The following is a 16407-nucleotide window of genomic DNA, read 5'->3' as shown; positions in this document are numbered from 1 at the left end:
AACATGGTGTCATGAATTTAGTAGTAATTCCAAACATAAATCAATAAACAACTTGGGCCTCCAGCTAGGAGTGAAATTCTGTAGGTAGAAAAACTGATTGACCCCCACCGCCCATAGGTGCTGTTCCGCTATGGAATCCCTTTGCTCAGTTTTCTCCTGTCCAATCAGGTGGAATGTTTCACAGGCACATGGTTTATACAGCTCAAAATAACTTGGGACCTGTGAGCTGACAAATGCTCTGGCTCCGGTGGTGACAGGTTGTCCAGCTTCTTACAGCCATCTTCACTGAAACTAAGGTTAACTCCTCACTCTCTATGGACGGCTACTCTCGATTTCCAAGGGCGTGAAGAATTTTCTTTTTCTCCTGTGCTTTCATCTAAAAGTTCTCCTTGGATAATTATCATCACAGTGGATTGCCTGGGTTGGACATCCTCATCTGGGTCAACTAAAAAAAGAAAGGTAATATCCAGATTTAAGTTCTCAAGTGTGTTTTGATAACAGGGCGTTGACAATGGGAAAAGGGATATTTCAGAGACCTAGTTATTGTGATTAAGAGGGAAACCTAGGATAGCTCCTAACTGTGTTTGATGGGACACAAAATTTTACAAAAAATAAAGTTTTCTACATGTAAAGATTTTGGAAGGGATTGGTGAGAGTCACAGAGATCACAGCCTCCTTGAGTCCTAAGGAAAAAATACCTCAACAGAGGAAGTTGTGACATGATACATACATCATAGGTATTTCCACATGTTCACTTATTAAAATAACTGTGTATAGAGAATTTGTGTGCGATGCCTATTTCCTTTTTAAAGGAAGTCAAATCTAAAATAATATGACTCCGTAGCTAAAAGACTTTCATTTTAAATTTTTTTATCATGTAAAAGGATATGCTTGCTATATTTAGTGTTGGGAGATCTGCTCCCTGGATTAATGTACACAACAGCTGCAAAAAGTCTTGCTCAAAGGACATTGCTCTTTCTTTCTCCTTTCTCTCTCTCTCTCCCCCTCTCTCTCTTCAACTGCATCAAAAAGACACTTGACAGTCAGTGGCAAGTGTTTGGCCTGATACATTGCACTATTAGCAGTAATTAGAGGCACATCTTGAATTATATTTTAAAAACCATGTAAGCAAAGAAAAAGAGAACTTGGATTAATCTGTATTTCCATTCCCCAAAAGTAAACATTACAGCAATGGTGCTAAGAAATTTTCTATTTCGTCAACCGATTTTTATTCATACTTGTTAAAAATACTAGAATCAATCAGTTTGAAAAAAAACAAAACACCTATCTATTTTTGTTCTCAAAAAATTGTGGTTCAGTTACTTTCACATTGATAATGATAAAATGAATTCTACAAACTCCAATAAAGAATCTGTGACAACTTTTCAGTCTCTCCTTAATCGTAACTCTTAAGTACATGTAAAATCTACAATCCTTTTCTAGGAAATTGAGACTGTTTATACTTAAAGGTATAATAAACATATTTTTTAAACAAAGGTTAAGATATGCTGTCTGACACATGATTTGACAACAAACAAAATATTTTAAAATCAAGGCCATTCCAGGAAATCTGAAATATATGCACATTATATTTATTTTGTTGGTAGACAAAATTATAGCCATTACAGAATCTTGTAATAATGGACTATGAAACAAACGGTTGGACACTATCCAAATTCTGGAATTTTGTCTCTATTCCCACTTATAGAGTATAGGTAATGTTTTTGGAACTCATACTAATGTGTTAAACCCCTAGTTCTATAGATCTGTGATTTAGAATACAAGCTCTCTATTACATGTTTCTAGTACAGTGTGCTTAGTCCAATAAGTGGAATGGACTCAGAACCACAATTCATGGACATCAAAAATTGAATGAGTTTTTAATCCAGGCTGGGTTTTGTGATTCATAGAGATGGTTTATTCAAATTTACTTTTGACATAAGACAGCTGATAAATCACTTTTCATCATGAAAGGGCTTTAATGAACTAAGATGCCAGCTAAATTTTCAACAGTTAATGCCATATATGTAATAGGAGTAATGAACTGAGCTTGCTAACCTGAAAATACAAGACAAATGATACTGGTAATCCCGGAATAATTACAATAGTTTCTTTCATTGACATTGAGATTTGACAAAGGCATTGCTTGTCACCCAGTGTCATTACCTATAACAAGACCAAAAACTGAATTTTTTCCTCTCTTAGGAGATACAGAAGAATCAAGCACCATGGAGATCTTTTCTTAAATTTCTACGGTGCTGCATACTTGACAAAGAGTTTTTAAAACTGCTAGGGAATTGCACTTTTGCCTAAAGGGAATAATTCAAGTACAGACAGAATAGTCTGTTTAAAAATTTAGGAGCCTTGGGGCGCCTGGATGGCTCTGTGGGTTAGGCCACTGCTTTTGGCTTGGGTCATGGTCTCAGGGCCCTGGGATCGAGCCCCAATCAGCCAGGGAGCCTGCTTCTGCCTCTGTCTCTGCCTACTTGTGATTTCTGTCAAATAAATAAGTAAAATCTTTAGAAAAACAAAATTAAGAGCCTATATTCAGCAAACACATTTTTGGTGGGCACAAAGGTTTGTATGACTGTTTACTTGCACTCACCAGAATTTGTAGAGTTCACGTATAACCAGAGTCACCTTGACCAGTTCTGCACGGGCTGCCTGTTGCCTCCGCTTGGAGTCACAATGCATTACACCCTCTGGGAGGGGCCCAGCACAGCCTTCCCACCAAGCCCTTGAACTAAAACTAGATCTTCAGATCTGGAGCCTCTTGGGGGCACATCTTCCTCTCCCAATCTAGCCAGCATGTTATGTCAGTGTAATTTGGGAAGTTACCTTTTTCAAATCCTTCATCACCTAAAGAAATCTGACAGGCTGAAGAGGGATGAAACTGTTCTATTGTTTTCTTATTAAAATAATCTTTGAGTTAACGAGATTGACGTTTTCTCGTTTTTGATTTCCTGTTTGAGAGCTAAGTTCCCCACAAATGGTGAGATCTTGAGAGTGATATAAAACTTCATTTTTTTGTGACTACCACCAAGCTTTTCTTACATCCTAGAGGCCTGAGGTCTTTCTGTTTGCTTTTCATTAGCCTTTCCACGCATTGTGGAGTTTACTTTTACACAATTTCTTTGCTGTCAAGGTTAAATACTAACCTTGGGCTCTGGCTTCAGTATCCTTTACTTTCCTACATGTTTATCCTGTTCTATATTCAAAAACATAGGAAAGTATGCTTCATAGAAGCCAATCTCTTTCCTCCCACTCAAACTAAATCCTTTCTTTCCTACCTTCCCCACTTTAGCAATTCAATTAAAACAATAGTAAGAGAAGGGAACAGCTTACACGCCCTTGGCCCCTTATCTAAAAACCTTTTCCTTCCTTTAACCTCTGCCCTTTAAGGAATGTCCCTAATTTAACAGATTCCCACTGTTTCTCCTATATATTACCTCTGCTCTGTCTCTTTAGTTCAACATTCTCTTTTAATGTATACATTTGTCTCTATTTGTTTTTATCTGCTGTTTTTCCTGTTTCAAACTGAAAGAGGAATTGAGAGACTAGACCTTACACTATTTCCATAGTGTGGGTTATGACATAGGCTACTGACATATTTCTATATATTTCATGTCCTTATTCTGTTAATGCAACATATACTAACTTACTAAATGACTAATGTCATTCACACCAGAAATAGACTAGAGATAAAACTAAGATGGGAGTGATCCCTGTAATAGTAACAGGATGGGAAACTGTAACGGTGAAGAAGGATTTACCTCAAAATGCGTCCCATATGCAGCCAATGTCATTTCTTTTTTTAGTTAATGCCTCTTTGTTTTTGCTTTTAAGATATTTATTTATTTATTTATTTATCTGAGAGAGATTACAAGCAGGGAGAGTTATAGGCAGAGGGAGAAGCAGGCTCCCCGCTGAATAAGGTTCCTGATGTGGACTTCATCCCAGGGTACTGGGATCATGACCCAAGCCAGAGGCAGAAGCTTAATGAACTGAGCCACCCAGGGTTCCCTGCAGCCAAATATTTAAAAGATGATCTGTACCCAACTCCCCAGGACTAGTTCCTATGTCATGGGATTTGCTTCTTGGCCCAGCAAGTTTCTCCGAAAGTACTGAATTAGATACTTCTATTGTGTGGAACATCATAGAACAGAGAAGGCAAGACAAATGGATCAACACTAGTGAGAGGGAGGCAAATCCCAATTTTGTTGTTGATTCTTCTCCTAAAGAACATTCTGGGTATAATAATTACACATCAGCAGAAAATTATCACCTTCAATTTGTGTTTTTAAAGCACATTCTTAAAGTGCTTTCACAAACGAAACTATGAAGCAAGCAGAATAGTTCTGCTTATCCTCAGTTTAGAGGTGAGTTACTTAAAGATGTCTTATCTTGTCCTATTCCAGCTCTCTACATGAATAATTATTAAATATTAAGCTATTTTTTGTGTTTACCTAGAAATGAGATTTGTTTTCTCATTTAGATATCAAAATTTGTTTAGGTATCTATCTCATTTAGATATCTTCAGTGTTTATGTTTGAGTCCAAGTTATTTCATATTAGGTTTTGCTAATTCGCTGGTCAATGCCCCAGTTTAAATATTTGTATTATAACCCAAAGATGGGTGTATACCAAATGATATTTCCAATAAGGCGTTCTTAGAGCTTGCAAAAAAGGTAGTGCCTAGTTAACATGAGTTGAGAAATATACCCAAAGGTATCAACATCAAATTTTTTTATTATGAACCAGACCCTTAATTTTCAGCAAGTTCTCAGGGCAGATCCTCTCGACAGGAGAAATCCCAGGGGGAAAAATGGAGCTATTTAGCAAAGTAAAATAAAGAGCAGTCAATAAGCCATCTATGTCACCAAATTAGTTTATATGATTTACTAAAGTCTGTGTTGATTATTGATGTCTCCTTGTTTCATTTCCAACCTAGGAATCTCACCTTAACCATGATCTGTTTTTAAGGACAATTACTCATTCTTTTTGTTTTGTTTTGTTTTTAAACTTTTTTTAAAAAAGATTTTATTTGTTTATTTGAGACAGAGAAAGTGAGAGAGATCATGAGAAGGGAGAAGGTCAGAGGAAGAAGGAGGCTCCCCACAGAGCTGGGAGCCCGATACAGGACTTGATCCCAGGACCTCAGGATCATGACCTAAGCCAAAGGCAGTCATTTAACCAACTGAGCCACCCAGGCACCCCTCACTCATTCTTATTCTGAAAGTGGCATTAAATCTGTTTCAATTTTGTAAGAAGCAGAAAGAAGGAAACAAAGTCCAGGGTCACTCTGAACATCTCAGATGAAATGTCTCAGAGAATTCTTAATTTCCTTTCCTAAAACCTGCTCATCCAAGAAAATGATTCCACCATGCATCTAGTTGGTTAGGCCCTAAATATTGGAGTCACCCTTGACTCTGCTCTTTCTCTCTTATCTTTCAGTCTACTAGCAAACTATACTCCCTCTACTTTAAAAAAAAAAATACCTCAAATCTGATCATTTCTCACCATTTTCCCACTGGTACTATTCATTGATCCAAGCCACCATCATCTCTTGCATAGCATATGGCAAGTCTCCTAACTGATCTACTTGTTTCCACACTTGCTCCCTTCAACTTGATTTTTTGCATAACAGCCATGATTTTTTTTTTCAAATACTGTGTCATCCACTTCTCAAAACTTTAAAATGTGTCCCCATTTACATGTATAATAAGATTCAAAGTCCTTCCCATGGCCTGCAAGGCTTCACATGATCTAACTTTGTACTTTTCTGACTTCTTTTTCTTCTACTCTTCTTTTTCATTCACCTCCAGGCACAATGGGCTTGACTCACACACAGCAAACATTCACCTCCCTTCCCCCGAACACTTACTTCTTTCTCAGTTAGGAACATTCTCCACCCACCCCCACCTCAAGATGGTCACACGACTAACTTCTCCACTGCATTAGAAGCTATGCCTGATCTTCTTAGCTGGAATAGCATACCTTCTCCTTTCCCCCTTCATTCTCTATTCCTTTGTCTTATTTATTTTTCTTCTTAACACTTATGTCTTCTCCACCAGAATGTCGACTCCATAGGATAGGGACTTTGTCATTTGTTCACTGCTGAATCCATAGTGCCTAGAATGGTACCTGGCACAGAGTAGGTGCTCAATAGATATTTATTGGATGAATACATGAAAGCTACATTAGCCATAATAGTATTTGGGCTTTTTAAAAGTACAAATTTTACAACAGATAGTTTTTACATTAATGCTTGAAAGAGAAAATGATACATTTTTAAATTTCCTATTATAGGTAATATTTATCAGCTTAACAATTTATATATGCATTTTCATTTGACAACCTCTTAAAAGAGAATTGCTATTATCCCATTGGAAAGATGGGAATAATTGAGACTCAGATGCATTAACTGACTTGCTCAAGATAATACAGTTATTTAGTGTTGGAGCTGGGATTCAAACCCAGGTTTCTGATTATAACTAGATGTACTTTGATACTTCTGCTATGAAAGAAAAGCGTAATTCCAGTTATTTTATCCATCATAAATTTTCATTTGAAAGTCACCTTGAAGTGATTACTGCTTTTACCAGTTTATATTTTTCCTTTTTCTCTGTTTTTTTTTATAAATATGATTTCTATTTATCTGTCTTACTTTATCCTGTAATTAGAATAAAAGATAAACAACAATTGATTTAGCAGGAAATTCTAATGAACTAAAGAATTCAACAGATATTGATTGATCCAATTCCATGTGCTGTGTGTGCACAGAGATGGTGGTGTACAAAAACAAACTGAGGTAGACAGAAAAGTAAACAGGCAAATTTAATGTGTTGTGGTAACTGCTGTATTTGGAGAGAAGGACAGAGAGGTTTGGGATCACATTGCAGAGGTACCCAACCCAGAACAAAGAAGAAATCCCACAGCGATGTCTCAGCTAAGAATTGCAGACCACGTAGATCTTGGCCTAGTAAGGCAGTGAGGGAGGTGGCGACAGGCAGGTGCCTAAACAAAGAAAATGTATACAAGATCCACAGGCAACACAGTTCTTTCATGAGACTACATTTTTTTTTTAAGACTACATGTATTTCAACAGAGTATAGATGATGCTGAATTAACTACAAATCAGAGCTCAGCTGCTCTTCAAACTTTGTCCTAGGGTCAACCACATCACTAGCTCTACTTCCATTTCTTATCATGCTATGTCACTATAGTTGCTATTTAATGATAATAATAATAATAGCAGCAACTACCATTTACTGAACATTTACTAAATGCCAAGCACATTTAATCATGACTTCAATCTATGAGATGGCTGTTTTGCAGATGTCTAAGCTGAACCTTATAGAGGTTAAGTGACCTTGTTGAGTTTATACAGCCAGAAAGTGTCAGAACTGGGATCTGAACTACATCTATCTAACTCCAAAGTTTTAGGTAATAAACACTACATTAAAGAACATTAAATAAATTAATTAAGCATTAATTAAATTAAAAATTAAAGCAATTCTTTATTTTTAAAACTGAAAGTTTTTTATCATAATAATTTCTTATAACCATAAGCATCAGAATAGGCATGCATTTGCACCTCAATTGGCTTCTTGTCTTTAAAAAAGAAAAAAAAAAAAAAAGGTTATCCAGAGCAGTGATTACTTTTTACAAGTATTTTCTTTCCTATTTCCGCCATAAATATAAAGTTCTTAAAAGTTTTTCAATATTAACATCACCTTTACCTAAATATTGTGTTTTTTAAAAAGATTTTATTCCTTTATTTGAGAGAGAGAGAATGAGCAGGGGTTAGGGGCAGAGAGAGAAAGAGAGAGAGAAGCAGACTCCCCACTGAGCAGGGAGCCCAATGCAGGGCTCAATCCCAGGACTCCCAGATCATGACCTGAACTGAAGGCAGATGCTTAACCAACTGAACCACCCAGAAGCCCCTAAATATTGTTTTTTGCTAACATCATTTGAGTGTCTATTACAGGGCTTTGCATTCTGATGCATGTTTTAAAGGCTTTGCAGTCATGATGTTATCAACATCCTAGAAATTAGGTATTATCCATGTTTTACAAGATGAGGAATCCAAAGCTCAGAGAAGTAAGCAATTTCCTCAAAGTCACACAACTGCTAAGAGTTCATGAAACCAGAATTTGAAAACCGATCTGACTCTAAGACTAATAATTCCCATTCCATGTTGCCTCAAGATAAAAGCCATCTTAGAATACAGAGTTAGAGACAAAGTTACAATAAAACACGATATACAGTAATGTCCAACTAATAGAAGATCATTCTGATTTATATATTGCTTAGTTTTCCTCTTACATTTTTAAATACAGTTGGCCCTTGAACAACATGGGTTTGAACTGTGTGTGAGTCCACTTATACATGGATTATTTTACATTTAAAAAAATACAGTACAGTGCTATAAATGCATTTTTCTTCCTTATGATTTTCTTAAACCATTTTCTTTTTTCTAGCATAGTTTATTGTGAGAATACAGTATATGATACATATAAAAACATGTTTTAATTGACTGCTTATGCTATTGGTAAGGCTTCTAGTCAATTGTGTGTTATTAGTAGTTAAGTTTCCTAAGAATCAAAAGTTATATGTGGGTTTTTGACTGTGCAAGGGCTTGCGCTCTTAACTCCTGCATTGTTCAAGGGTCAATTGTATATGCAGAAATTCAAATGAGACTAATGAAATAGTTGATTTATAAATGAGAAGGATTTTTTCATCAGTATAGTAATTACATTTTAAAGTAGCATTTTGCACCATATTGCACATATTTTTAACTCTTCTTCTGTATGTTAATGCAGACATGAGACAAATTTTCAATTGATATATCAATTATACTTTCATATACTATTTGATATATCATTATGGTCCTACCAGATTTAAAATAGCTCAATAGCTCTATTTAATGAGTATGTTATAATTTAATTAATGAATTTCTTATTGAACATGGTTCCAATTTTTAATACTATCATCTATACTGTGATGAATATCTTTGTAGATAAATCTTTGCACTCATCCAGCACCTTTGCATTTTCAATTCTTTTTTAAGGTACAGTAGACTTCACCCAAACAAATGACTCCAGTAGTGACAATTTCAGGCTGTAACAAGCATGTGGAAAAATATTTGGCTGTAGGCAATTATTTCAGCCATCTCTAATTGCCCTCTCAAGGTGACCGCTTACTTTGCCAATTTAGAGGTTGGTTTTGGATAGCACTCTAAAAGCTCAAGAATTAGAGCGGTTCCCAGGAAGTATTCTTTGTGATGTAAGTAAGGCTGTCTTATATGGGAAAGGAAAGGAGTGAACTGAAACAAGTTCGTCATAGAATCATAAAGCCTGAAAAGATTTAGATAACTTTCCTCTCCATCTTCCCAGCACAGGGCCTAGCACATGGTAGCCAAGAATAGCAAGCAAATGGTCTTCACCTCTATGACCATCTTTGATTGATTGGTGGAGACTGAAGGAGTAGAGTGTTAAGAAAGTCAAGATCCATGGGAAGAGCACTGTACTCTGTTAGCTGATCTTTTAAGGAAAGAGAGAAGTAACAGCCTACAGGTCACCAGTTTGCCATCCCTCTAGTAAATGTGTGACTCAATAAATGATAAAATGTTAGTAATATAAAGTTGCTTTGTATTACCAAGCTCTAGTTCGGGGGGGGGGGGCTTTGAACTAAAGTTACTGTAATATTTTCTTAATATTTTAAAAATTATTTACTTTTTGAATCAGTAATAGCCTCATATAATTGACACTCAAAAGTCAGGAAAGGGTATACAGTGAAATACAATATAGGGGTGTCCTGTATTGAACCTCATTTCCCTGTCTCCTATATCCCCTCTTCACCAATGTTAATAAAAGAGATTTTTAAAAATCTAGGCTCTAACTCATATCTTTGTAGAAATTAAATTAATTATACCTTATTTGAAAAGGCTAGATCATTACACTTTTCAAGAGCAGATTGAACCTCTAAACAACATTGAATTTAAACAACTTGTCTCCAGTCAAAAACCAAAGCATTATTTATTTTCATGAACTGGATCAAGTTGATGTTTTCAGTAATTAAATGGATTATGTTACCTGTATCTTTTTTTTCCCATTTCAAAGAAGAATTTATTCATTAGTTTAACAATTATTTTTGGGGATCAAAGTCCTTGCATTGGTGGAAGTTGTATTTTAGTGGGAGGAAAATGACAAGCTGCTAAAAATGTGCATGCCAGGTATTTCTTATGAAGATAAGTGGTACTGGGAAAACCAAACTGTGTAAAAGGATAAGCTGGAAAGGTATTTCTGTCTTATGTTGGGCCATAAAGAAAGAACCACTGAGGAGAGAATAGGTAGATAATTGAGGGAAGTGAGAAGTGAGTCATATAGCATTGTCAGAAAGAACGCTCCAGGTACAGGCAACGGCAAGCAAGTCAAATGTTCTGAGGCATTCAGATGTAACTTTAGAATATTTCAGAAATAATAAGAAACCAGTGTGGGTGAAGCTGAGTGAAAAAGTCTTGAAACCATAGGAGATAATGTCAGTTTATGTAGAGCTTTTAATAAATGAAACAGAAAACTGTTGTCTGTATTTTTTAATGCCTATTATTTTATTGCATTCAAGGTAAAGGGGAGAGTATGGACAGCAAATCTCTGTGTAGGAAAGGTCTTTATAACTAAAAGTCCTTTATAGATATCATCAAAACTGTGCTCAGAAATTGTATTTACTATCACTATGGTTACATCATAGCTTTCACAATTGAACTTGTATTAAAGAACTTAATAGAGTGGTTATTACCCATGTTTTTATTTTATATTTCAGGGCAGTCTCATTCAGTTCATTTTCATTTTACAATTTGAGGTTCATCTTTAAGTCTTTAATGTAATTTTTGTAGAAGTATCAAAATTAGGCAAATTTTTATTTTAAACTTTAAGATCTTAAAACTCCATCATGCTTGTAGACCTATTATTCTTTAGAAATGATCGAACTTTTTGTTATTATTATTATTATTTTGTGACAGCATGCAAGACGACAGCATAGAAGCTTCTACTTCCATATCTCAGCTTCTAAGAGAGAGCTATTTAGCAGAAACTAGACACCGGGGAAACAATGAGAGAAGTCGAGCAGAACCGTCCTCCAACCCTTTCCATTTTGGCAATCCTTCTGGAGCTGCTGAAGGAGGAGGAGGCCAAGATGACCTTCCAGATCTTTCAGCCTTCCTGAGCCAAGAAGAATTAGATGAAAGTGTCAATCTGGCAAGACTGGCCATCAATCACGACCCTTTGGAGAAAGCAGATGAAGCTCAAGCCAGAAAACGTCTTTCATCTGATCAAATGAAACACTCACCTAAATCAAGTTTTGACCCCAACTTCTGTCAGGATAACTCTCAAGGTCCTACCAGCTCTAAAGAGAGTCCCCATGAGGCAAAAAGGCCACAGTATAGCTCTGAAACCCAGTCCAAAAAAGTATTCTTAAATAAAGCTGCCGATTTCATTGAAGAGTTGTCCTCCCTTTTCAAAGCCCATAGCTCCAAAAGGATTAGACCTCGTGCCTGCAAAAACCACAAGAGTAAACTGGAATCTCAAAACAAACTTACGCAGGAAAATAGCTCCAGTTTGTCAGATATCTCAGAAAGAAGAGAAAGATCTTCTGTTCCCATCCCTATCCCTGCAGATACTAGGGATAATGAAGTGAATCACGCCCTTGAAAGGCAGGAAGCTAAGAGGCGCGAAGCTGAGCAGGCTGCCAGTGAGGCCGCTGGTGGAGACACCACCCCAGGCTCTTCACCTTCATCTTTGTACTATGAAGAACCTCTGGGGCAACCTCCTCGGTTCACTCAAAAGTTACGGAGCAGAGAAGTTCCAGAAGGAACCAGAGTACAGTTGGATTGCATAGTGGTAGGAATTCCACCACCCCAAGTAAGGTAAAAAATATCCCATTAGTAATGCTTGGTAACTGCTTTCCATCTACTCTGATCCTCTCACATATTTGTCTTTTAAGTATGTGGTTTCAAAAACTATGTACTCTTTTTGAGAAAAAGTCAGAGTCTAATGTAGCACTCTCCAATAGAAATATAATATTAGCCAAATTATGCAATTGAAATTTTTCAAGTAGTCACATTTTCTTTTTTTTTTTTTTAAAGATTTTATTTTATTTATTTGACAGAGAGAGAGATCACAAGCAGGCAGAGAGGCAGGCAGAGAGAGAGGGAGAAGCAGGCTCCCCGCTAAGCAGAGAGCCCAAAATGGGGCTCGATTCCAGGACCCCGAGATCATGACCTGAGCCGAAGGCAGAGGCTTAACCCACTGAGCCACCCAGGCGCCCCTTCAAGTAGTCACATTTTCGAAAAGTAAAAAGAACTGGGTGAGATAAGCTTTTAAAATCTGTATTATTTTATCAATATATTAAAATATTATTATTTCAACAGGTAATCAATATAAACTATTAATAAGATACCCAGTGTGAATCCTACATTTAGAACAGCACTTCTCAACTTGACTGCTTAATTTTCCTAGGAAATACTTAATCTGCATTTAGATTTCATAACGTTTACAGTTGAAAAAGTAGCTTAATATACTCAAGTTGTTCCAAACATACCTCAAAATTCCATAACAGCAAAATTATCAGTTTTTAAATTTAAATTAATTAAAATTAAATGTAATTTGAAATTCAGGTCCTAGGTTGCACCAGCCACATTTCAAGTGCCCAATACCACATGTGATCAGTGTAAGGTACTGGACAGCATAAGTCTACAGCCTGAAGCTTAAAACAAGAAAGTATTTAAGACTTATACTCAATGAATACCTGAGGTATTTTTTCAATTTTAAAGAAAGCCAAATGATAGAATAAAGACTAATAGAATAAAGATAGAATAAGTTCATAGCTAAGTAAAATCAATTTAAAGATTCATTTTACATGTATTATATTTATTATAAATTTTTTCATAACAGCTTAATGAATACTATTCTCCCCAATGCCCAAGTCTTTCCCTAATATGACTAATGAGTAGAGAGGATATCAATCTTTTTTTTTTTTAAGATCTTATTTTTGTTTATTCGACAGAGAGAGACACAGCGAGAGAAAGAGAGAGAGAGAGAGAGGGAGAACACAAGCAGGGGGACTGGGAAAGGGAGAAGGAGGCTTCCCACTGAGCAGGGAGCATAACACGGGGCTCCACCCCAGGACCCCTGGGTTCACAACCTGAGCCAAAGGCAGCCGCTTCACTATTGAGCCACCCAGGCGCCCCTGATATCAATTTTTTATGTGTCTACCAGTTAGTTTTTCTTTGAAGCAAATGAAGCTTAAGCCTGGGGCTCCTCATTTGCATAAACTATGCCTAACTTTGTGGTCTTATTTTATTTCATTTTTTAAAGGGGCCCTTCCACATATCTGATCTTCAGGTCCCACAACCTGGATCTGACCGCAGCCCCAGGGTGACATTTGCAAACTCTAATATTAAAATGTAATAATATGTGAATAAAGAGCTTTAAGTGTGTTGCTTTTGTAGAGAATTACTGGTATTTAGAGACCTGTAACAATCACTTTGCCTTCCTAACAATTTATTTACTAGTAGAATGACTTCATTACTATTTAACATTTATTCTAGGTGTGTAAATAGGGTCTCGTCTTTTTCTCACACAGTATTCATATTATAGGACAGTAATAGTATTAATAATAATAGTTTTATTTATATTTACCTATTGATTCAAGAGATTTTATCCCAAAGACATACTCATATATTGAATTTTGGTTTTCAAAGGCAACAGAATGTAATGTTAAATATTATTTCTACAATGTCATATACACTACTATCCAGTTATGCAAATGAGCTCCTTGAGGGCAGGGGTTCTCCTTTGTATCCTGAACGCCTTCATATCTCCTTTGTTTATTTCTGGCCCATAGTAATCACTAAGAAATGTTAAGTAAACTAATGCATAAAGAATCAGGAAAACAATCAGTTTAAATCAGGATTCAGTCATATGACCTAAGATATGACAAAGGGGTGAAACTGTATGACACAGGTCAGTATTTAACCTTCTATTCTAAGCATGCCTGATGACACTCCCGGGGAGTATTGTTGGTAATGCTGGTGAGATGTCATCACAGAACCATGATGGAAATCACTCAGTGACATTTGGTCAGTCTAAGTAAGCTGGTGAATACTGTTATAATACACACACAACTTACTTAGATTAGTCTTGTCCAACCCACTAATTTCTAAACATAGAATGGACCCAAAAAACCCAGAAAAACTAGACCAGATCGTCAGGACTGATTCTCCCCATTTCTTGACTGTGACAATCTCAGACAAAAAAGAATTCAGTATTCCTGTGAGAAAAATGAGCCAGGAAGAATTATAAGATACCCACCCCCCCCCAAAACAAAGTAATCTAGTGGTCCCTCAAAAACTACTTAATCAACCAGATACAAATTTACAAATTTTAAAGTGAAAAAAATGTACACAGCTTCTATGTAGCAATACTAATTTTACCTGGAAGAATTTCTTTCCTGATAGAATTCATGCCTGTATTCCAACTATTGGTTTGGTGCCAGAAAATTTCTAAGTATTCATTAAATATTTTCTGAATGAACTAGTATTTAATTTATGGCAGCAATTATATTCCAAAAAGTTTAGAATTTTCTATTAGCTGTCATTATTGTCTTAAGCCCAGAGTTTACAAAACTAATTAATTGGACAGCAAATATATTTTTACTATGTGCTCTGCACTTTGATTATTGCAGTGACAGAGACAATATAAGACGGTGTTCCTGACCTCAAGGAGCTTGTGATTCAATTAAAGAAATCATCCAAGTTTGTATAGTACAAAACCATAAGAACTATCAAGCTTCAGAGAAGGGATGGAGGACTAGAAAGATCAAAGAAGACTTCCGACATGTAGGATGAGGAAGATTGAGAGGATTTAGGGTTTAGGATTTATTCATTCAATCATTCAACAAATACCTATTGAATTACTAAAGTGACTCACGGGGAGTACGAAACAACTGTGAGCTATTGGAGGTCAGGGACCTTGTTTTGAAACCAAGTCTAAAACTATTCTGAGAGGGTAGCTCACAATCGAAAAGGCAATCAGACAGGAATGTAGTAAAAAAGGTGCAACATTGTATAATAAAGGCTATAACAGAAGTATATATAGAACACAACAGCAGCTCAAAGGAAGATGTGATTAGTGCAGGAGAAAGGAAGCATTCACAAAGGAGGTGCCTTCAGTTTGAAGAGACCAAGGGTGGAGGAGGAAGCAAGTGCAAAAGTCTAAAGACAAGTGTGTTTTGTTTTGTTTTTTTCGAGGAACTGAGTTCCCTGGCTATGTGAAGAACATGGGGTAACAGGTGAGCCAAGACGAGAGAAAAGCTTTTGGGTCAGGTCAATTTAACATGTTCATATAAAGGCACAGACGCTGGAAGAGGAATATTTTTATATGACAGGGAGGAGACTGGCCTAACCTGAAAAGAGTAGAGCCAAATGATTTTGCAGAGCCTTGAAAGCAAAACAGAATAGTTCAGGCTTGGTTTCAAAACCACCTAGAAGCCATTACAAGGTTGTGTATCGAGAAGTACCAAGATGAAAGGGAGCATTTAAGTAGAATTAGCCTGAAAGGAGTTCGACTTGAAAAGAATGAAGAGTGTAGGCCACTTATGAAGCTGAGGGAGATATCCCAAGCGTCAGATGCTCTGGTCAGATTTGAATGGGGGTGGGAGCAAGATTTAGAAGAAAAGAAATCAAGCCAAACTTGGTGGCTGACTGGATAGGAAGGATGAGTAAAAAAATGTTACTCCGCACGTTTGAAGCCGGGTGCCTGAGAGAATATTGGGGTCACTGCCAAGAACTAAGAAAATGGAAGAGGTGACGGACGAATGGCGGAGTTGATGATTTGAGTCTGAGGAGACCAAGGGATGATTTCCAATAGGCAGTTGGAAATGCACGACTGAAGGTCAAATGAGAGGGTAGTGGAACTGGAGACATTCCAAGGAATGACCTGGACACTAGGAAATCTGGACACAATATCTCTGTAATTACAAAGGGACTATATATAAACAGATAACACCTGGAACTAACTTCTACTAGTGCCAAAAGAAGGTTTTCCAACCTTCTTTTAGCAGTAACTCACTCCCAGTTTTCTCCCGGCAATGAATCTGTTATATGTTATCCCAACACTCTCTCTCTCTCTCTCTCTCTCTCTCTTTCACACACACACACACACACACACACATTTTTTTAAGGATAAAATTAGAGCTTTTGAGATTGAAGAGCGTTGGAGTGGAAGAAGCCCGAAACTCCTAAGGCATCCCCATAGAACCCAGGAGCACAGATTTTGATGCAGAGAATACCTTAAAAATACATTAAAATAATGAGACATTTTGGCTTGCCATGTAGGAACGTGGCAGT

General features: G+C 36.6%; 1 protein-coding gene across 2 annotated transcripts in view; it reads left to right on the top strand.

Annotated features, from left to right (window-relative positions):
• Positions 1 to 221: 221 nt before the first annotated feature.
• The window catches only part of MYPN (myopalladin), a 101383-nt gene continuing 85197 nt past the window's right edge, over positions 222 to 16407 (top strand). The window contains exons 1-2 of one of the 2 annotated variants that reach the window (XM_032841909.1): positions 222 to 459; positions 11023 to 11925. In XM_032841909.1, coding sequence (XP_032697800.1) covers positions 11024 to 11925 — 902 coding nt within the window. In that variant the 5' untranslated portion in view covers positions 222 to 459; position 11023. Of the gene's footprint in view, positions 460 to 11017; positions 11926 to 16407 lie in introns of those variants that run through there. The other variant, XM_032841917.1, reaches the window with a different exon arrangement.

Source organism: Lontra canadensis, unplaced genomic scaffold, assembly GCF_010015895.1.
Source record: "Lontra canadensis isolate GAN:19392208 unplaced genomic scaffold, GSC_riverotter_1.0 scaffold3, whole genome shotgun sequence".
NCBI classification, from domain to species: Eukaryota; Metazoa; Chordata; class Mammalia; order Carnivora; family Mustelidae; genus Lontra; species Lontra canadensis.
The sequence above is the reverse complement of the archived record's forward strand: the minus strand, read 5'-3'. Positions and strand labels throughout refer to the sequence as shown.